At 36.0% G+C, this 22,889-nt stretch overlaps 1 protein-coding gene across 2 annotated transcripts in view; it reads left to right on the top strand.

Annotated features, from left to right (window-relative positions):
- The window catches only part of LOC134661654 (protein tramtrack, beta isoform), a 506,900-nt gene extending 484,263 nt beyond the window's left edge, over positions 1 to 22,637 (top strand). Inside the window, exon 5 of one of the 2 annotated variants that reach the window (XM_063517975.1) lies at positions 22,382 to 22,637. In XM_063517975.1, coding sequence (XP_063374045.1) covers positions 22,382 to 22,632 — 251 coding nt within the window. In that variant the 3' untranslated portion in view covers positions 22,633 to 22,637. Of the gene's footprint in view, positions 1 to 1,783; positions 2,123 to 22,381 lie in introns of those variants that run through there. The other variant, XM_063517865.1, reaches the window with a different exon arrangement.
- Positions 22,638 to 22,889: the final 252 nt, after the last annotated feature.

Genomic DNA, 22,889 nt, shown 5'->3' with positions numbered 1-22,889 from the left:
CAATGTATGACTTATATTTTGAATGAAATACATTGAAGGCTTCGTTAGGCTGGCTTTTTCACTGAGGCGGAGATGAGCGGATATGAGAGGAAACGTGTGGAAATCAACCAATGCTATTGGTTGTCTTCCCCATGTCTTGCCCATCCTTATGTCTTACAACCAACAAATCAAAAAACCTGAAATACTGATTTTATTTTGCTGACATGATAGCATTATACTTTGAGTTCCTTAGGTAGCTAATTTTATTTTTAAGTAGCTAAATATTTTTTTATTTCTTAAGTATTATAATATCTAGTCTCAAAACTTACTAAGTAAGTTTTAAACATAGCTAATATACACAGTGAGTGTACTTAAAAAATCACTTGCAAAAATAATACGTTGCTTAATTTTTTAAATTTTACAACTAATATAAAGAGCAGGCGATTGAACACATTATTTTAAAGGTTTCCTTCAATCTCTGTAAGTATGTATTAAGAGTTACATATACATACGTTGACACTGTGGGGTACTAGGACTACTAAGTAAAGTCAGAGGCGGGCGTCCGTGTGGCAAGATAACATAGTTAATATATTCATTAATATGTAATCGTTACAAAAAATTTGGTTTTTAATCTCGGGCACTTAAATAACGGTACTATTTATCATCCACAACAGTAACTGATGATACTAATAAATCTTTTCTTTCAGCTGCCGTATTCGTGACGTCACGCAAGGGCCTCCAACAGATCCTGTACGATGGCTACAAGTTCTCCACGCGCACCAAACGCGGGAACACCCCAGTCGTCTACTGGTTTTGTTCGTCGCACCACACGCGTGGCTGTCGCGCCTCTCTGCGCACTATAGATAACTCTATCATCTTTGCTAATCCTGAACATATACATTGACGAAATAGAAATATATAATTTTATGCCCTGCCTAGCGGGTCGCATTGCACCATGTGTTAGCCTTGATGGGATTGTCCGTTAGTGTCCTCCCATTGCCCATACCCAACATACAAATCAATAGTCTATGACTAGGGAACGCTCCCGGGCCTCCCGGCACTGAGTTTATATGGCGAGAACCGGGAATTCCCGGTTCCGGTACTGTATTTGTATATAGAAAACCAGTGCCGGGAGCACTCCCTATCTATGACCTTAGCGCCCATCGCAGCCGCACTTAGTGTTGCACTTCAATAGTTTTTGCACCTGACGGGGATCATCTCCGGGTGTATCATATTGGGCGCTTCGGGATGGTATTCGATCAGCCTCTGCGTTGTTGGCTTAGGGCCCACGCACGTTACGCTTTCCAAAGGTCTGGGACCCCGTGGTCTTGAGATATGAATGATATGACAACACAAGCCTTCTTGAGCTTACTGTGGAACTTAGTCAATCTGTGTAAGAATGTCCTATAATATTTATTTATTTAATTTATTTGATATGAAAAGCATAAACATACATAATTAAGCTTAATATTGTAACCTACTCATACATAATATAATTCAATTATTCAAAAGTTTAGTTTTATTATGTGCATATATGTTTTTGTGGTATAAATTACAGTCAACAATCTATAGCTAAAACATTTTTAAACGGCTAAAAACATTCCATACTGCTTATTGAAAAACAAATATAATGAAGTGATCTATAAGATTTAATAGCGAATACTTACCTACATCCTTAAACCTCTTGTCATGTTTTAAGAAAAAATAAGTCAAGGGGAAGTCATAGAAATTCAGGATAAGTAAGTACTTACTTTTAGTATTTTTTTCATAGAGCATTGTTTTAAGTAAGTACTTGTTTTTTCAGATCATAACCGTTGGATTGGTACTCGTAGAAAAATGTCTATAGAAGAAAAAAGAGAACGAAAGAAGTTGGCTGAGCGTGCACGATTAGCAAGAATTAAAAGCGACCCAATACTGCTTGAACAGTATAGAGCAAAGAGCAGGCAGAGATATTATCAAGCAAAGGCAAAAGGAAGAATAGTTCCGATACGTGAAATGCCAACACGCGTTCAAAAAAGATTAAGACGTCGAAACAGGGAGTCTGTTTCTAAATACAGGAAAAAAATGAAGAATAATATAGTTATAAAGTCTGTATCATCCTTGGTTTCTACTTCAGAAGAAATTATTACACCATAGTACTGTATTATTTACTAGCGACCCGCCTCGGCTTCGCACGGGTAGGTCAACGAATTTACACAAAACCTTTAGAAATTATACATCAAAACCTTCCTCAAGAATCACTCTATTAATAGGTGAAAACCGCATGAAAATCCCTACAGTAGTTTTTGAGTGAGAACATACAGACAGACAGACGCGGCAGGGGACTTTGTTCAGAATCAGAATCAGAATCAGAATCAGAATTGTTTATTGCACTCATATTAGTATACAGATCTTAAAAACTACTTAGTACAGTTCCACATGAACCCTGTAAGGGTATAGCAATATACTTAACACTAACTTATGAGATAACATGCATCATAGGCTTAAGCCAACTTGTTTTATAATACGTATTGATATTGATACAGGTTCTGCAACCTAAACTTGTCTGATTCAAGATTGGTCAGTACCATGTAAGCTTATGCTTTGTGGTGGGTTATGTAGGTAGTTTCTGTTAGGAAATGCTTAAGTCTTATTATAAAAATGTTTAAGTTATAGTTAATGGCTACTGAACATATGTACATTAATAGGAAATTTGCTAGCGCATTCTATGCATTCAAAAATATTTAGTTGTTCTCATAAGTATGTATTAAAAAGTGCCAATTTATTTTTATCTAAATATCATTACAATCAGCTATTGTATTGAGGCTTAGGAAAACGGCGTCAATATGACCTATAAAGTACCTTAGAGAAGCTATCACACATAATTATGCAGGAAATTATTATGAATTTTGGTCAGAGTCAATTCAATTATACTATACCGATACACCGTATAAAGTTAAGTAGGTAAAGTACGTTGTCCAAAGATATAAGGAATTGTGACTCTATTAAACTATTTGACAGTAAAGTGAGGTGATTTTATAAATATTTTATGTCATATTACTGTATTGACGAATATCAAAGTATTCGTAATGCATTAAATTATATTTTAACTTGACATTTTTTCCATTATTATACTACTAATTGTATACTATTTTACTTTTTTATTTAGATTTATAATTTAATTTGTTTTATACCTGTTGCTATTGTTTATTATAATTTAACTGTTTTTGTTTGCATGCTACTGTGCTTACTTGTAGCAAAGAAATATGTTGAGTTTAAGTTTGTGACATATTTTATACTTGGCATATTTAGAGCTAATGACAGATTTTTTTAGTTTTAGTACCTACACACCTAAGTCGTTAATTTGGTAATTAACAATTTTATTTGCTTATTTCAAGTTACATTATTTTAGGATTCTAAACAATCACATTATTAAAATATTTATTTATTAAAATTTTAATAAAGACTTACAAAAACAGTTTGTATATTTACTACGTATCATGGGAACAAGAGTTGGTGACTTAGTTAAGTGGTGTCGAAAAGTTACAATAGAAGGGTTAAAGAAAAACTTTAACATTACAGATCACATAAGACAAAAAAAGAAAAAAGTGAAGAAAAGTCGAGAAGAGAAGCTAGAAAAGAAAAGAATAGCAGAACGTAATAGAAGATTAAAGATAGCAAGCGATCCTGCATTGTATGAGAAGGTGAAAGAGTATGACAGACAACGCTATCTTAAAAAGAAAGCAGAAGGAAAAATAAAAGGATTAAAACCGATTAAAGAATTACCACCACGTTTGCGAAAAATAAGAAGGGAAAGAAATAGAATTAACTATCGAAAATATAAAACAGAAAAGCAAAAAAAGTTACAAGAGGAGTTCAAAAATATATTGCTCTTATCACGTCTGTCTCCAGAAACACAATCTGAAGCAGAATACATAACTCCTTAATCACCTCCTTTTAATGATTATATTTTATTTGATTACATTAAGCTTCTAAATAATTATTAGTAATAAAAAAGTGATAGATTTTCATATAATTAAATTCAAAAGGAAGTTGGACCTTAAGGTTTACTTCACTTGCGTTTTGAATAAAACATTCTTAAAGTATGTAAATAAAGAAGAAATTAAATGACTTCCATAAAATAAAACAATTATTAATGAAACTGGATAACCTTAGCGGCAAAGTTTTCCAGTTTTCTTATTCCAGGCGCGAAAAAATTAAATTGCTGTAGGTACGTACTAAAAGAGCTTAGGTATAAATTATGTAATCAAAATCTTTGTTTTTATTTTCATTACATTAACAACCGTTTAAATACCTTCCCCACTTCATTTTTGTAGTAAATAGCTTGTGTGAATGTTAAAACTGTTTTTCAAACACATTGATATTACAGGTCACAAAAAAAAGCAACGTCATCGACATAAACTAAGTAGAGAAGAACAACTACAAAAGAAGAGGATAGCAGAACGTATAAGAAAAGCAAAGATAGCAAGCAATCCAGCACTTTATGAGAAATATAAAGAAAAAGACAGACAACGTTACTACGATAGGAAAGCGGCTGGAAAAGTAAAAATGCTTCACGAAATGCCTGTTAAAGTGCAAAAAGCTATACGGTTGAAAAACAGAATTAGCAGCCGAAAACATATTTTAAAGAAGAAGAAGGAGGCACAGGGAAATAGAAATGAAGAAACAAAAGAAAAATATATTACTTCTTAAGTATATTAGTCTGCCTTCGCTCTTTACATATGGTAGATTGTCAGGAATTTATATTGTGATTGCCAGTTTTTTTACATTACGAATAATTGAATAACTATGAAGAATAACAGTCACAATCAAAATTTCATTCAAAATTTAGGTATTAAATTACTAGTCAGCAGTTTCACAATAAATTAAAAACAAATATTTAAAAAATAAATTCACCAGGAATGGATCGTGTTACGGTATGATTTGTCTTATTACGGTTATTTAGTTTTCTTATTTATAATTTATATTAAACTATACGGAAAAATTAACAAAATGCCATTTCAGGATGATTTTCATTTTAGAATTTGGCCTCATAGTAAAAGTTGTTCAGTAGGACTAAGTTATTCACGTCTACAAAAAATAGGATGGCCAGACATAAAATAAATAACTCTGTAATTTTAAAAGAAATCACTGGAAGATGAGCATTTTTGTCGGGCGATACATGCGTCTGATATTATATTAAAGATTTTGTTACTTAATACACATATAACAAAAGTATGTTTTCTTATTATTTCGTATCAAAATTTAGTAATTTACTTAGGTCTGATAAATTTAGATTCCAATTTTGTTGAAGATCTTCAACAATAATAATATAATATTGGAATATTGGATATATTGGGCTTTCAATACTTGTACCTAATAAAAACAATTACCACGAAAAGGTATTGTTCTTAACATCTTTGATATTTCTTTCCAATATTTATTAAATTATTTTTCGTACTTTATATTCGTCACATGTGGCTACCTGTATAGAGAATAGCTCTTACAGCAGAAAATATAATAACTTTTAATGTTGTAGGAAACAGAAAGAAGAAAAGAAAAAAATTATCAAGAGAAGACATTCTACAAAAGAAAAGGTTAGCTGGTCGTGCCAGATATGAAAAAATATTAAGCGACCCAGCACTCTATGAGGAGTATAAGGAAAAAGAAAAAGAGCAATATAATAAAAGGAAACAAGACGGAAAAATAAAACCAATTCACAAATGGCCAAAGAAAATTCAAGAAGAAATAAGGGAACGAAATAGACAAAATTCTCAAAGGTACTATTATAAAAAGAAAGCACAGAAAACTAAACTTGGTTCAGCTTCGCCGCGTTCTGTCTCTGAAATTGATATAAAAGAAGAGTTTATTATTCCTTAAGGCCCCAAATAAAATCCTACGTTCATGTATAGGTAAATCAAACAGCTAGGTATTTATTTTCATTAAAATTATGACAAGAGTTAAATGGGCCGTTAGCCGCCAGTTGTTAAAAGACGTCATTCCTGTCGACATTTTATGAGCTACCTACATTTTTGAATCAACATATATGTATTGATGTAGGAAAATGTTTGTTAATTAATTTAAAAGTACAGGTTAATGTTGTGACCATATTTCAGAATGCTTAAAAGCTTTTTATTTAATAAAGAATAAATAAATAATAAAAAAACATGATCATTAAAACTAATAATAAACTAAAAAACGTCTAATATGCGCCTCCACCCCGCATCGTACCCGGCTCAAAAGTCCCCATGATGCCTGCAGCGTTTCCTCGGTTCAGAATTGATCATTTCGTGAAATTGTCGGTTGCTCCCATCAAACCATATCTAGACAGTCAAATTAGATCCGAAAAAAGAGTATTCAGAAATCAATTCCTGGCAAGCTGGAAATCGTTTTATTACCTTCGGAAAAAGTGGTTTTCTAAAATTACATTTCATGACATGATCAAATTTCCTGATCTGGCCACGACATCAATATCTAGACTGGCAAAACATGAAAAAAAATCTTACGGGGCATGCACTCTTTCAACGAAGCATTAAATATACATACCTTCATAGTAAAGTTAAGCGACGCGACACAGGCTATTGGGCACAAAGGCAACCTTTAACTAAATGTTTTAATTAAAATGGATAGCTGTACTTTTATTAATAATCATTTAATCATTTATTTGCGTTAAAAAAGGTTATATACAAGTTCTTTCTTTAAAATATACAATTTAAACTCCCATCTTTCTTAACTGACTATGGAGCATGCAAATCTTAGTATAATATATTTCTAACTTAACCTATTTAAGCTTGTTTTGTAAAATTAAATATCAACAAAATTAAAAATAAAGTAAAAATAAAAATACACTGTCACTACTGTCAGTCATGAAAATAATAATATAAATATCACATATCTCAAACAAAACTACTTTAATTGTCATAACTAGATTGTTGATTAACGAGGTATTCATAAATAGAATAAATGTCTGAATAAAATGATGATTTCTTCTTATTTAGCCATACCAATTTACTCCAACGTATTATAATACAATCTATCCAAAGTTCCTCTCCGATTAAGTTAATAATTATATATATATTTTTTAATACATGCTTTTTCAGACTATCCACCGCCGCAGTATATCAAGTCGAAACGAGGGAAGCGTTTGATACTGTTCAAGGGCTACACTTACTTCGAGTACCAAAACAGTCGAGGGCCGAAACGCCGTTGGATATGTTCCACGCATTACCCTAAAGGTTGTAGGGCAACTATAACCATGATAGACGATGAGGTCATAGCGATCAATGATAAACATAATCATGAACCACCTACCAAGACATACTAAGAGAAACATTCAGAAGTGTAAATAAAAAGACAGTGTTAGCCGAGACTGAATCTCCAATATATCTAGCATGCGTTGTATTTTGTATTTCTAAATGTTATTATTTAGGTTATATTTTTAGGAAATTGAATGTGGTCTGATAACCACATTTTTAATTTTTGTTTAATTCTAACAAAATATAAATAATTTATGTTATTGCATTGGTTAAATTGTAAAATTTTACTTTTATTTATTTAGTATAAAAATAAAAAGTGCCCATTGAAAACCTATTTTACGTATCTAAATCGTATGATCTAGACACGCGGCAACGTGTCAAGCCAAGTTCAATTATGATAAAGTAGGTACTTAAGTAAATAAAACATTTATTTATTTTCTTTGTGTATTTATTTTTACTGCTGTATTATTTACGTATTTTGTATGAGTTTCAGGCGTGTCTCACTCCGCGATTTCGTCGCTTTGCTACAGGTAGCTAAAATTACATCCGTTCGGCCCCAATTTTGGGGAAAGCCATAAGCCGCGCGTGGCGCTGTCGCCACCTAGCGGTCATATCTGTGCTGATCGTAACAGACGCGTTCTGTTAGAGAGTGAGTCTTCTGTCCTTAGTACTATTATTTATTCTGTGACAGTTTACATAAACCACTGCCATCATGAATTTTCCTGTGTGTGTACTCTACTTGTTTTTTTTTATGGTAAGGAAGCCAATTTTCGGTCTGATAAATTTAGAATGTCAGAGTGTCAAACCAAACTTTTGCTTCCTAGCGTTTTTAGAAAGAAAAAAAATCCGACACTGGTGGAATATCCCCCATTGCTGCCTAAGTTTAAATGACACTAATCGAAGTACTTTTTTCAGTAAAATTCATCACCTCCAGAAGAGGAAATCGGTTGCTTCTCCTTAAGGACTACACATACTCAGCTACATTGAAACGGTCCACCCCTCCGAAGATCCGGTGGATCTGTTCCACACACTGGTCCAAAGGCTGTCGAGCTGCTGTTGTGATGTTCCATGAAGAAATTATCAGCGTAAACGATGCGCATAACCATCCGCCTTCTAAAAGCAATATGCTTTGTTATTAAGACTAAGAACATGCTGCCAAAAAACCGCTCCCATACAAACGAAGTCAAGCCCTCATTTAAAAAAAAGCGGCCAAGTGCGAGTCGGACTCGCCCATGAAGGGTTCCGTATTTAGGGGATTTATGACGTATTAAAAAAACTACTTACTAGATCTCGTTCAAACCAATTTTCGGTGGAAGTTTGCATGGTAATGTACATAATATATTTTTTTTAGTTTTATCATTATCTTATTTTAGAAGTTACAGGGGGGGGGGGGGCACATTTTACCACTTTGGAAGTGTCTCTCGCGCAAACTATTCAGTTTAGAAAAAAAATGATATTAGAAACCTCAATATCATTTTTGAAGACCTATCCATAGATACCCCACACGTATGGATTTGATGAAAAAAAAATTTTTGAGTTTCAGTTCTATTGTAAGTATGGGGAACCCCCAAAATTTATTGTTTTTTTTTTCTTTTTTTGTGTGAAAATCTTAGTGGGGTTCACAGAATACATCTACTTACCAAGTTTTAACAGTATAGTTCTTATATTTTCGGAAAAAAGTGGCCGTGACATACGGACGGACAGACAGACAGACATACACACAGACATAACGAATCCATAAGGGTTCCGTTTTTTTTTTGCCATTTGGCTACGGAACCCTAAAAATATATACTTTTCTAAATTACATGGAATATGGCACGAACATTAAGTTAACGTAACATACCTTACATACCTATATCAAAGACAATAGAGCGTCTCGCTCTAATATCTTTGTATTACAATATCTAGCAAAAAATGCTGGTACCCGATCTGTTACTTGATTATGTCTAGGGCTTGCATTCCGGAATTCCGGAATTTCGAAATTCCGGAATCTCGGACAAATTTTCCGATATTCCAGAATTGAGACCACTGAATATCGAAAATTCCGGAATTAGATTTAAGTACTTTTATTAGATTTTAATACTACTGAAAATTTCCAAGAAAACTACAATATGCTGGTGTTATTAGCCGTCACTGATAAAAGTCTGAAGTCTAGCAGCATGCATTAACATGCCCCGTTAACGTAACCATATTTTTTTTACTTTTGATACTTGAAGCAAAGCCATATATTTACTTGCCCAGAATCCTACCAACGCGAAACTTTTGATTTAAAATTTATAAACATTTGGATATTTTATTCTCAATTCAGAAAGAAGTTTCCTCGATGGAATTTTTGGATCCTGTAGAAGCTTATATTCTGAATTAGGAATTTAGGAACTAGTAAGGAAAAAACCTTACTTAAAAAGCGTAATCTCAATAAGGCTGGCGTTTTTGGCACTAGTCGGCAATGCATAAAGGTAATATGTATTGTATAATAGCTGAATACCTACTTTAATGCATAGAAAACAACCTTTACTCCGAAACAAATAATCGTCATAGCACAATAAATGACCTTACCGAGATCGGAACCCCAGGACCTTCATCTTCGTAAACAGGGCCACTTCCTACATACCTACTAGGCTACGAAGCCGTTATATGTACACATTATATAAAATTGGGCATGTAACCGATTTCTAGCATCCGTAGTTTCCCCAAATAAATACACCGTATCATTGAAGTGAATAAAAGTGACCATAGTAATAAACTAATAAGGTGCAAAGACGGCACTAAGTACTCAATTTATTGATATTTTTCGATTCATAATACGTCAGATTAAATTTCTCTAAAACAATACTTTCTTTAATAAACGTGTATCAGTATTTCGTATTTTTTGTTGTTTTTTGATTAAAAAATCTAATAAAAATATGATAAACCCTAATTCCGGAACCAGTTCCGGAATTCCGGAATTGGGAACGAATATCGAAAATCAGTTCCGGAATTGGAAACCGTCCGATATTGCAAGCCCTAATTATGTCAAATTTCATGTTAAGTATATAAAACGTATGTACGTGGTTAAGGTTTGTGTGACCCTCAAAATAAATAGTATTATTAAAAATGTAATATAATAAAATTATGATAAATATGTGTGGAACATCAGTAGAATTTTCTATCGCGTGGCCTCTAATGAAAATCTGTTCATTATATGATATTAATTGAAATGGATGTATTATTTATTATTCTTTAAAATTTGTTTAATATACTTGGTCAACCAGATCTTACAGTAGAAAAAGGCGGCAAATTTGAAAAATGTAGGCGTGAAGGGATATCGTCCCATAGAAAATTTGAATTCTGCGCCTTTTTTTACTGACAAGATTTGGTTGACCAGCTATATTTGTAGCGTGTGCATGCGCTAGTTAGTTCTTATGGTTATAATTTAACTCATCAAGTTAATCATTATGAACAGCAAAGGTTTTTTTTTATTGAAACTCTGATCAAATATGAGCTCATTAACTTAATTGGGAGTACCGTTATTTTTCTCTAGCTAGCTAACTATTTTTTTATGTTTTATTCAACTAACATATTTTTTTATGTTTTAGTGAAATTCATCAAGTCTGAAAAAGGAAATAAACTGCTCCTATACGCTGGCTATACGTACTTATTCACTGACTTGACAACCTCGAATACCCATTGGGTTTGTCGACACATTGGTCCAAAGGCTGCCGGGTTACCGTAGTTATGTACGAAGACGAACTGATCACCGTCAGCGATGTTCATACTCATTTGCCTTCGAGAAACAACAGAGTTAGTGCACACTACACCAGGACCAGAAATATCTGTCCATTGCAATATATCCTTCTCAGTCCCAAATTTTTTTTTAGCCTATTAGTGTGTCCCACTGCTGGGCAAAGGCCTCCCCGCCATTATAGTTTCTTTGCCATTATAGTTTCAAATTCTATTTGATTTTGTCGTTTTAAAAGGACATCGGGACTTAGAAGGAAGTAGTGTTTTAATCTGATACGGTCAAGTGTGGTAAGAAAAACACCGAGACAAGAGCAATGCTTGCAGGAAATTCTCATACAGTTCCTCTTGCCCTTAATCTCTAGCCGCCCAGAGACCTATAAAAAGGTCTCCTGTTCCATTCTAATTTGAACTTTGTGTTGACAAAATAAATTTTCATTATGCTTGGCAAGGTTTGACGTATGGGCGGCTAGAGGGTAATAAAATAAACTATGTTTCTCTTACCCCACGTGACCTTATCACTCTTCCTTGGCTGTTATGGTAGAAATTACCGATATGCATTAAATTATTTATTAAATTTATTGTTCGTTTATTAACACACAAAAATAAAAATAAAATCAACATAATAACACTTACTAAACCTACTACACTATCCTACAGGTAAAAAAATTGCCCTAAATCGCCGTCAACGGGCCGGGTACCCAGCAGGCTGGCCGCGTTTCCAGTATAAAATTAATCTTAACTAAATGTAAATATTAAATATATAAAAATAAAACACGAAAATCTGTGGTAGGTGTTTTGCTTTTAAAAAAATGTACCTACAGAAAACAATTCAATAAAAACATAGTATGCGGTGCTAGTTGACACGACTTCAGAATTGTACAAAAATAGTTTATTAAACCTGTCTGCAGATATATATTTTTTGAAAATAAATCTTACATGTACAATAAGCATATCACTTATTGTAGGTTTCGGCCCGATTTGAACTTTAAGATTCGTCAAATATTACGTCTACAATCTAGATACGAATTGGATTAGATATGTCAGAGTTAAACGTGACGTTTCTTCAAACAAAAACGTCACTTTTGACACTAAAATATCTAATCCATATCGTAACTAGACGTAATATTTGACGTAGGTATAGTAAAAGTTCGAATCGGGCTGTTTATATCAAATTATTATCACGAATCGGAACACTTGAACAGTCTAAATAATCGCACCTTTTTCAGTTAACTTCATCACTTCGAAGAAAGGAAACCAACTGATTCTCTTCAAAGGCTACACTTTCTTCGAGTACCGACGTCTAACTAAGGACCCCAACATACGCTGGAAGTGTTCCACAGGCGCCAAACATAAGTGTAGGGCTCGCATGATGATAGATGACGGCCGAATTGTTTTCTTAAATGATAGTCATAATCATCCACCGCCGAAATTGAGTAATTGGGGCATTCCTTAAACAGGATTTCGAGATCCTAAAAAAACTTGTATTTTTTTGTATGGAAAGGCCATCAGCATATTTTGAATAAGCTTTTTGTCCTCTGAAGAGAATCTTCCTCCTCTGAAGAGTGAGAGTATTTTTCGTAAGCTTTCCCTTATTGTTGCTGGCTGGTGTACCTAATGATTGTCAGCTTGGGTATTGAGATAAGAGTTTTTCTTTATATTGTTTTATTTGTAATTTTATGATTAAAAACTGTTTATAAATATATTTTGCTTGGTTTTGCAAATGTGATCTGATTCTGAGTTGGTGTAAATTCTTACGCTTACGACCCAATTCGAATAATTTTCTAAGCATTATTCGAATTGGGCCGGTAGTTAGAATAACAATAAACTTGTGTCAAATTGTTACCTTGACATATGATATATATGACACCGTAAGATTGTGAACCCGTTAGTTTATAATCTAACGTAGGTTAGGTTAGGTTAGATTATAATCTCCCTACCGTCAGTTTATAATGTAACTAACGAGATTATAATATGACGAGTGTTTACAATTTTACGGTGACATATATATACGTTAAAGGGGCCCACTGATTAACAGTCCGCCGGACGGTATCGGCTGGTAATTTAGAACAAAAAGTTGACAGTTCCGAGCAACTGACAGGCCGATACCGTCCGGCGGACTGGTAATCAGTGGGCCCCTTTAAAGTAGCAATATTTAGTTTAATGATTGTTTAGAATAGGTTTCATCATCGTGTTAAAACTTTATGTAGGTGACTAAAGTGACGAATTCTTTCAGTGGACTTCGTAACTTCCGTAAAAGGCAAGCGACTGCTTCGTTACCAGAGCTACACGTATTACCAGTCGTACTTGCCGACTGCTGGTGTCAAGGCACAATGGAGGTGTTCCACTCACTGGGCACGCGGCTGCCGAGCTAAGATACAGACAAGTGCTGACAAGATCGTGCGATTTAAAAACAGCCATAACCATAGGCCATCCGAAATTTATAATAGGAAACATTGGGAAAAGAGCGTGGAGGCTAAGGGAGGTTTCAGACTGGCGTTCTATACGCGCCTATTGGGAAGGTGCGAAGTCGGTGCAGGGGGAAGTGGCGCTGATCGTCACAAACACAGGTAATCTTATGGAATGTCCGACATTAGTACTAGCGGCAGCCGCTTGAACGAATTTTACTCCATAAGATTTAACGTAGAAAGTCCGACAAAATGAGGGCAGCACCAGTCGTGCACATAGCGAATAAGCGAAATATATGGTAGTTCGTTAAGATTACGGAAATGAGACTACTTTAGAAATCCAAAATGTACGTTTTTGTTTAGGGATAGTTTAAGATAATCATTTGGATCGGCAAGCACAAATTGATTAGATCCCTTTGTAAACTATCTAAATAGAAAAGTTTGTATTGCTTTGTTATGAAAACAAAACTTTTGGAATACCGTAAAATGGGGCGAGTATGGGCAAAACTGACATTCAAACCTCGATAACATTTTATTTTTACATATACAAACTGAATGGTGTATATAATAAGTGTTCCGGACGTTTGTATTTTAGTTTTTATTTTATTTTGGGTAGTTCCATTTCATAACTTTGACGATAAACAGGAAATTCCACCTCACCCCGTAGTCCCTCGTAATTGGGGTGAGATGGCATTTCATACAAAGGTGATTTTGGAAGATTGTTGGATCGTTTTTTTTTATTATGAGTATTACTATAGCTCCATTTTAAATTGGAATAGGTACATTATTTTTGTAGCAGTAGCCCTAAAATCCCATCTCACCCCCCTTTCATCCCTTCTCTGCCCATTCATAACTCAACTCTCCCCGTGAACTTTACTCACCCCATTTTACGGTACCAAGAAAATGTTCTTATGACGCGTCTGCGATTGTTTTGACCTATTTTTTGATCTTAAATCTGATGCTCCTAGCCATCCTGTGTATTCAGTTAATTTTTTTAATTCAATCGATTAAGTAATCCGGGAATGGCATCAGTCACCACTGTCACCATGTATTGGTTGAGCTTATTTGAGATTGTTCCTTTTTGTTATCATAAGCGTTTAATGTATCGGTTTAAATTGTTTTAAGTTTTATTGTAATCGAGTATTTGATTAAAAGGTTCTTCACAATATGTATTATTATTTTGTTACTTTTTTGTCATATCCGAGATGACTTGAACGGATTGCTTTCTCTTGAAAGCACTTGAGATTGATTACATAGCTTAATATAAACATTTGTCTCAAATTCCAGCCAAATTCGTCACCCGCGAGACCGGCTCCCGCTGGCTTCGCTACAACGGTTACACCTATCAGTCGCACACAGTCTTCGGGATCAAGACGCGTTGGCGGTGCAACCGGCAAAGTTCGCACAAATGTCGCTCCGTTATCCACACCATTGATGACGAGATCGTTTCTGTGAGACATGAACACACGCATCCACCTTGTTAAGACTGATAGAGTCGAACTAAGCTAATTCTACACAATCTTTTCAATGACAATGTGTGCAGGATGAGAAATATGGATGGTTTTATCCACGTGATAAAATAACTTGTCACGCTATCACGTAGACAAGAACGACCATCATAGCCGTACAGGTGTCACCATGATACTTCATTGTAATCAGTCGATGCAGAGTTAACTTGGTCCGGTTATAACTATAAGTCTATCGAATATGCAGCTTTTCATGGTAAGATACCTAAGTTAGCATATGTGTATTAGGTATCTGATAGGGACTAATGGGATATCTCAGTGATGTATCTCTATTTATTTGATAGGATTATTTAGAATTCGTTGATTAATAAACTTGCTTCTTAATACATTTTTAATGGACGTAATAATTTTGTCAGTATAATTATTTTAGACCAAAATAAACCTGATCCTTCTTACCGAACTTCTCTGCTAGGGTGGTAGTTTATGAATGAATGAATGAAAATGAATGAAATCTTTATTTCAGGCAACTAGTGGCCCATACATAAATACCACACACAAACATACATACGTATACTAAACTAGCATACATATTATAAGAATATAAACTAAACACTAAAACACTAATCCCTGCGCCTATTTTTTTTGAGAGACTGCAAGTTTATGCTCACTTGATAAGGCTTCGTCACACAGGCGCGTTTTCCGGGCGCGGTGTGAGCATTTTATATGTAAAAGGGTCGCGCCCCGCTCACGCCGCGCCCGGAAAACGCGCCTGTGTGACGAAGCCTATATGGTAAACCGGGGTGAAAGACACGATTGGATAATCACGGGGATTTCATTAAATTAGTACAGTTATTAAGAAATTTGATTTATTCACCACTTTGAACCTTGTCAAGTTGTCATAGTGACAATCAATATTAAAGCCGCAGGGATCGCACAATTTTGTTACTGTAAAATGGTACAGAAATTAATTTCCTTACCCTACAGTGGTTTTAAACGCCATAACACCGATTTTTATTAAATAGGCATTAATATTGATTAAACAATAGCTACGATTAAAAAGCTTTGCTAACCTCACAAATCGCTGTTGCTTAGAATATTTTAGTTTATGATTATGACCGATTTCGTACCTTGTCACAGTGACAATCAATATGACAGTCGCTAGAGTCCTCATACGATTGTCATACAATACAAAATGGGCCCGAAATTGAAATCTTTGACTGTACGTTAAGTTAAGTTTTGTTAAGTTTCTACAAATCTATAAAATCATGTAGGAACATTATTACGATAACTATATTTACGTTTCAGTCATGTTCTTGCCATCAAAGAAAGGTCGTCGACTTGTCATACATGGGTACTCATTCTACAAGCACACCACCACCGGTTTTAAAACTAGATGGCGCTGCGCAATGCACTTTGGTGGATGTCGAGCGGTTGCCTTCACTGTTGGCGACGATGTGGTTAATGTTAAAAATTGTCATAATCATATGGCTAATATTAGAGTTTGCAACACAGTCATATCTAACACATCAATGTCTTCTATTGTATAGTAGAGTATTTTAGTATTTTATATGTATAACGCCATTTTTTTTTTACATTTTTGTAAGGTGTGAATTTTATCGTGATGTAATAATAAAGTTTAGTGCAGCTGTTTTAATTAAAAGCTTACCTACAGATATTGGAGTAGGAAAGCTTATTCAGTATGTTTATATTATTGAAGTTCACTTTTATTTAATAATAAAATAAAAAAACTCGTATTTCGTTTTTTGTTATACTGGCGATCACAGGACATCCAATATTTCTGAGCTAACGACTTATTTGAGTGAATTGCCAATATGGTGTCTTGACTAATTTCACTTCATTTCACTCCAAGATTGGTCCTTTTCACCTAGCACTGCTATTATTAGCGTTATCAAAAGCTAATATTGATATTTTGTGGAATAACTTTTTTATCAAAATTGATAACTTTATACTATTGTAGTACCCAAACTCGTCAAGAGATGGCGCCACCTCCGAGATAGAACGCGCTAACGATGTGTCGACGTAGAATCATGACCTCCGAGATGCAAATTACCGATCGATGTCAAACGCTAGGAGCGGAATAGTGCTTGGTTGGCTGCATTCAAGTTATTGAACACCTTCCAACATTAATCCTGCGAACTATTGTAATAACAGTGCGGTGTCTCTGTCGAAACGCCTACTGAGGTTACATTAGCTTCGATACGTATCAGTTTAATTGTAATAACGTTACTATTGCAATAAATAAGCCGACTGAGATAACTACGTTGTTTTCGTCTGCGGAGAGTAACCCTTACTACAGTGGCGTCCAACTCGGGCTCGAACGAACCCAGATACGTGGTTACACGACTCGGAAGGAAAACAACTTATCCAGTGAAAGCTCTCCGAGGGAAAATTGAAGACAAGATGTCTGTCAACCTAACTCAGGAGCAATTCCAGCAATTATTGGCCAGCATAGGAAGTAATCGGAAAGGCAGTATGACGTCATGCAAAGCTACTTATAACGGTAAAAAGGACAGAGAGACAGTTGAAGCTTTTCTTACGGCGGTGCAAGTTTTCAAGAAGCTTGAAAATATAACCGACAGCGACGCACTAGCTGGTCTACCTTTAATCCTGCGAGACGAGGCTGCAGTATGGTGGCAAGGTACCAAGAACATCATCACTACATGGGCTAAATTTGAAGAAGCACTAAGAAACACGTTCGCTCCAAAGAAACCCGTATATGAAATTTATTTGGAAGCTTGCGGGACCAAGCAAGGCCCAGGAGTCTCTACCGATGATTTCGTCACAAAAAAGAGAATGCTGTTCTCCGAACTTCCCAGCGATGAAGCCCTTAATCAGAAGCAGCAGCTTAACATAACTTATGGGCTGTTAAATCTTAAAATTAGGGAGAAAGTCCCTATAGAGAAAGTTAAAGACTTTGATGACCTTCTCAAGCAGGCACGCAGCGCTGAAGCTTTACTGAAAGAGAAAGCACTGGGGGAAGGGAAGAAAGAAACCAGCGATAAAACTGCTGAAGCCTCCAAATCAGACACTTCGGTCTCGACACGTGCGAAGAAAGCATCTCGATGTAATTTCTGCAAGAAGCTTGGCCACGTCATAGAAGAGTGTAGAAAACGCAAAAAGACAATGGAAGCGGGTAATGGACAAGCGGATACTGTTCTGCCAACATCAAGCGATGTGAAGTTTTCCTGTTATGGGTGCGGTGCACCAGGGGTCTATCGCAGTAACTGCAAGATATGCTCTAACAAGCCCAGTGATTCGCTTGAGAAGAAGGGCACTTTAGGATTTTGTGCTATAAATATACAGTTAGAGATGCGGTCTCGTCCAATGGTGTTTCTGGAGGTCAATGGCGTTAAAGGTAAAGCCTACGTGGATACTGGAGCTAAGATTAGCGTTGCATCATTGGAACTATATGGGTTACTAAAAGCGCGTGGACAGATTTTCTATGAAGAAATGGCTACAGTGACCTTGGCGGATGGGCTTCCAAGACTGCAAAGAGTACTAGTTTTCGAGGCTGAAGTTGACCTTGGTGGTCGTCGTTTACACGCCCCTTTCATCGTCCTACAACAGTCCCATGACAACCGTACGTTGTTAGGAATCGACCTTATGCAAAAGGCTGGCATGATTTTGAATATCGCACAGTTCACGTGGAGCTACATAGACCAACCGCACCAGGAGTTTGAACTATACCAAGAGAGATTTATCATGTTCACGCAACCAGACGCGACTGCTCCTAAAGCTACAGTTGCTCCTAAAATCGCAGTTGCTCCTGTTGATATGGAACGAGGGAAGAGACAGTTAAGGCAAGCAATTGCTGCTGACGAAGCAGTGTCTACAAAGGCTGGAGAAGCCACATTGCCTTCGAAAATTAACTGCTCTGAAGATAAACTTCTTTTCGATGGATATTCACCAAGAATGGAATACATGATGCGAGATGCCATAAAGAATATTGAGGAAGCTGAATACAACTTATCTCCGCACACGGCCACGCTCTTTGATGATGTGGGCCTATGCGCTATAGATGTATCTACCACTATGGATGAAGTACAAGCAGCACAACCCGACGGTTTGCTTCAAGAGTTCAAAGACATATTAGAATCAAATGGCAATCCAGTGAATGATGTGGAACACACAATCGATACGCCTAATCATTTGCCCATATCTGTCCCTCCAGATAGGCTGTCCGAACAAAGGAAGCAAATTTTGAAAGCTGAAATCGAGAAGATGTTAGCGGATAAAGTGAGTGCGGAGAATGCGCTGACACCCTACACGGGCCCAGTCAATGACTTACCTACTCCCGCTCAACCTTTGAGGAAACGAGGACGACCACGCAAGGCAACCCAGCAAGATCGTCCCACACGGGGTCGTGGCCGACCGAAGAAACAGTGAGTTACCCTCGCTGGGGCATCTCGGAAACAAATGGGGGGGAATGTAGTACCCAAACTCGTCAAGAGATGGCGCCACCTCCGAGATAGAACGCGCTAACGATGTGTCGACGTAGAATCATGACCTCCGAGATGCAAATTACCGATCGATGTCAAACGCTAGGAGCGGAATAGTGCTTGGTTGGCTGCATTCAAGTTATTGAACACCTTCCAACATTAATCCTGCGAACTATTGTAATAACAGTGCGGTGTCTCTGTCGAAACGCCTACTGAGGTTACATTAGCTTCGATACGTATCAGTTTAATTGTAATAACGTTACTATTGCAATAAATAAGCCGACTGAGATAACTACGTTGTTTTCGTCTGCGGAGAGTAACCCTTACTACACTATTGTTTTTCTTCATTAAGTACTTTTTTTTAAGTAAGTTTAAGCGGCGGTTAAAAAGTATACCTAAACAATTACATCAAGTCTATAAATTTACATTGAATAATTTTACGGTTTTAGACTCACTCGCGCGACATGTTTCGGTGATCCTAAGTTTTCTTTCTCAAGCACTAATAGTGCGAGCAGCGTTCACGACGGCCGTGTATCGCGAACTGCGGCGCGCCGCGTCTATATAAATTTAAATTACTGAACCTCCTTGGTGACTAGAGCCAATCGCCGAAAAAACAAAAAAGTATGACATGTATATATAAGAATCTATAGCATGTTTATTATTCATATTAAATAATTTTCAGTGTTTTTCAAACGCTCGCAGAGAGGCAACCGGCAGCTGGTGTACAATGGGTACGCCTACAGCCCACGACCTGTGAATAACGGTAAAGTGAGGTGGACGTGCTCTACGCGCGGGTACGTCGGGTGCAAAGCTGTCATTTACACCCTCGATGATATTATCATGGCAGTGAAACATGGTCATAATCATTAATGTTGAACAATACATAATATGTATGCTCAAGCGCCTTTATCAGTTTATATAAAAATAAAATAAAAATACAACTATTTATTAATTGATTTTCTTTTTACTGTTAAACCTGGAACGTACTGCAATCTGGCCTGTGCTAAGTAGGTAAATGGGAAAGAGTAAGAGAATAAAAATTAATACTAATAAAAACGTGCCATTGTTTGCAATGTGCGTCAACTCTGTACGTCCAGGGGGCAGTTTCTCAAAAGCTTGTAACTTGTGATACAAGTGGAAGTCCGTTCTAACAAAAGTTGTCAAAAAGTCTCCTCCGCTTGTATTACAAGTTACAAGCTTTTGAGAAACGGGCACCAGGCGGCCCATTTGGTTCGGTTTTGATTTAGTAAACCATTTTTTTAAATTCGTCCACATTTTTCAGCGTATTTCCAACTGTCACAAAAAGGAAAACGTCAGCTAGTATACCACGGCTACACTTTTTCCGCCCGGCCAGAAAAGCACGGGAAGGTCAGATGGTACTGCTCGACCCACGTGCCTCAAGGATGCAAGGCGTTTATTTACACCGTAGAGGATGATCTTGTGGCAGTGAGGAACCAACATAATCACGGGCTTCGGAATACAGACTGTGCAATGCAGATAAGAGAAGGATTTTCAAATTATACCAAATATAATTACAATTAGCCATGTTATAATATGCCAATATCTAAAAAGCGGCCAAGTGCGAGTCGGACTCGCCCATGAAGGGTTCCGTATTTAGGCGATTTATGACGTATTAAAAAAAACTACTTACTAGATCTCGTTCAAACCAATTTTCGGTGGAAGTTTACATGGTAATGTACATCGTATATTTTTTTTAGTTTTATCATTGTCTTATTTTAGAAGTTACAGGGGGGGGGACGACACACATTTTACCACTTTGGAAGTGTCTCTCGCGCAAACTATTCAGTTTAGAAAAAAATGATATTAGAAACCTCAATATCATTTTTGAAGACCTATGTATCTATCCCCACACGTATGGGTTTGATGAAAAAAAAAATTGAGTTTCAGTTCGAAGTATGGGGAACCCCAAAAAATTATTGTTTTTTTTCTATTTTTGTGTGAAAATCTTAATGCGGTTCACATAATACATCTACTTACCAAGTTTCAACAGTATAGTTCTTATAGTTTCGGAGAAAAGTGGCTGTGACATACGGACGGACAGACAGACGGACAGACGGACAGACAGACAGACAGACAGACAGACAGACAGACATGACGAATCTATAAGGGTTCCGTTTTTGCCATTTGGCTACGGAACCCTAAAAATGAACAATTGTATATTTATTTTATTTATTTATATATATAAAAAAATTAAAATTCAAAATATATTTAAATTTTTTATGCTATATGTACTTAAGTACCTTAATTTGTAAGTATATTAAAATCGTCTTCCTCATATCAGATTTTTTCTTCAATTTATCCCAAATTTACCAAGAAATCTAGATTATGATAATTGTCTCTTATTTATTAGTACAGAACGACAAGAGTGTGATTAATCTACAATGTATATACGTTTAGAATAAATTTTAAAAGTGGAAAAATTACTGTCTTGGGTGAGACTTGAACTCACGGCCTCTGGATACAACTCTGACTCTGAGTTCAAGTCTCACCCAAGACAGTAATTTTTCCACTTTTAATATTTATTCTATAAGCTTAATAGCATCGATCGCAGACGTTTCTGCTTGTTTAAAATTAAAAATGTATATATGTATTTCTGTATATGTATAATGTACATACCATCAATCAAATGATCAGCACCCCTGGCCTATGATGTGCCAGACATCTCGCGCACAAGAAAGATAAGATAACCACCTATTTTTTTCTTACCTATTAATTACAGTTGAAAAGAAAGGTAGTCTATCTCTACCTAAATTCTACTAAGTGTTATGGTATTACGCAAATAACGCTTCCGTTAACTAGTCCGGTGACGGTATAGTACATTACATACCTAGGGAGGTGAATTCGTGAATGCTCCAGATCGCAGGTGTTTGTGGCCCGAACCGAAGGTGAGGGCCATAAATATGCGATCTGGGGTTTTACGAATTACCGCCCGTGGTTTGTCTAAAGTTTTACGTCTTGACTTGGCCAGGAAGTGTGATTTTCTCCTCGCGTAGCGGGAAGAAAATACAACTTACGGGACTAGAGTGACGTAAAAGTAATAAAATGACGTTGGAACGTCATAACTGTCATAAGATTCTAAAAGCTTGCTATTTCAGTGTCCTACAAACTGTCAAAGCGGGGCAATCGTCAGCTAGTCGTCGACGGGTACTCGTTTTCCGCGCGACAAGAGAAAAACGGGAAAGTGCGGTGGTACTGCTCCACACACGTTCCTCACGGGTGTAAGGCTATTATTTACACCGTCGGAAATGTCGTTGTGTCAATAAGAAACCAACACAATCATGACTTTCGGAGAACAGTCTCTGATATGAGAATGGGTGAAGAATCAAATTATACCCAATATAACTAGCCATGTCGGTAGTAAGCCATTTTATAAAACGAAAAATTGCATTCAATTTATTACCTACAAACACTGATACTGAATTAAAATTGATTTTGTAATGTTCGTACTAAAGTTACTTAATTTGTAAGTAAGTATAAAATTAAATACGTCTTAGTCATTGCAGAGTTTTTCTTCTATTTATCTTCTCTAATATATCTGAATGAAAAAAACCTTTAATATTATAATTTTCTCTCTTATTATACAGAATGAAAAATGTGTGATTA

This window comes from Cydia amplana, chromosome 2 (genome assembly GCF_948474715.1).
Source record: "Cydia amplana chromosome 2, ilCydAmpl1.1, whole genome shotgun sequence".
Classification (NCBI taxonomy): domain Eukaryota; kingdom Metazoa; phylum Arthropoda; class Insecta; order Lepidoptera; family Tortricidae; genus Cydia; species Cydia amplana.
This window is presented reverse-complemented; position numbering and strand designations above follow the sequence as displayed.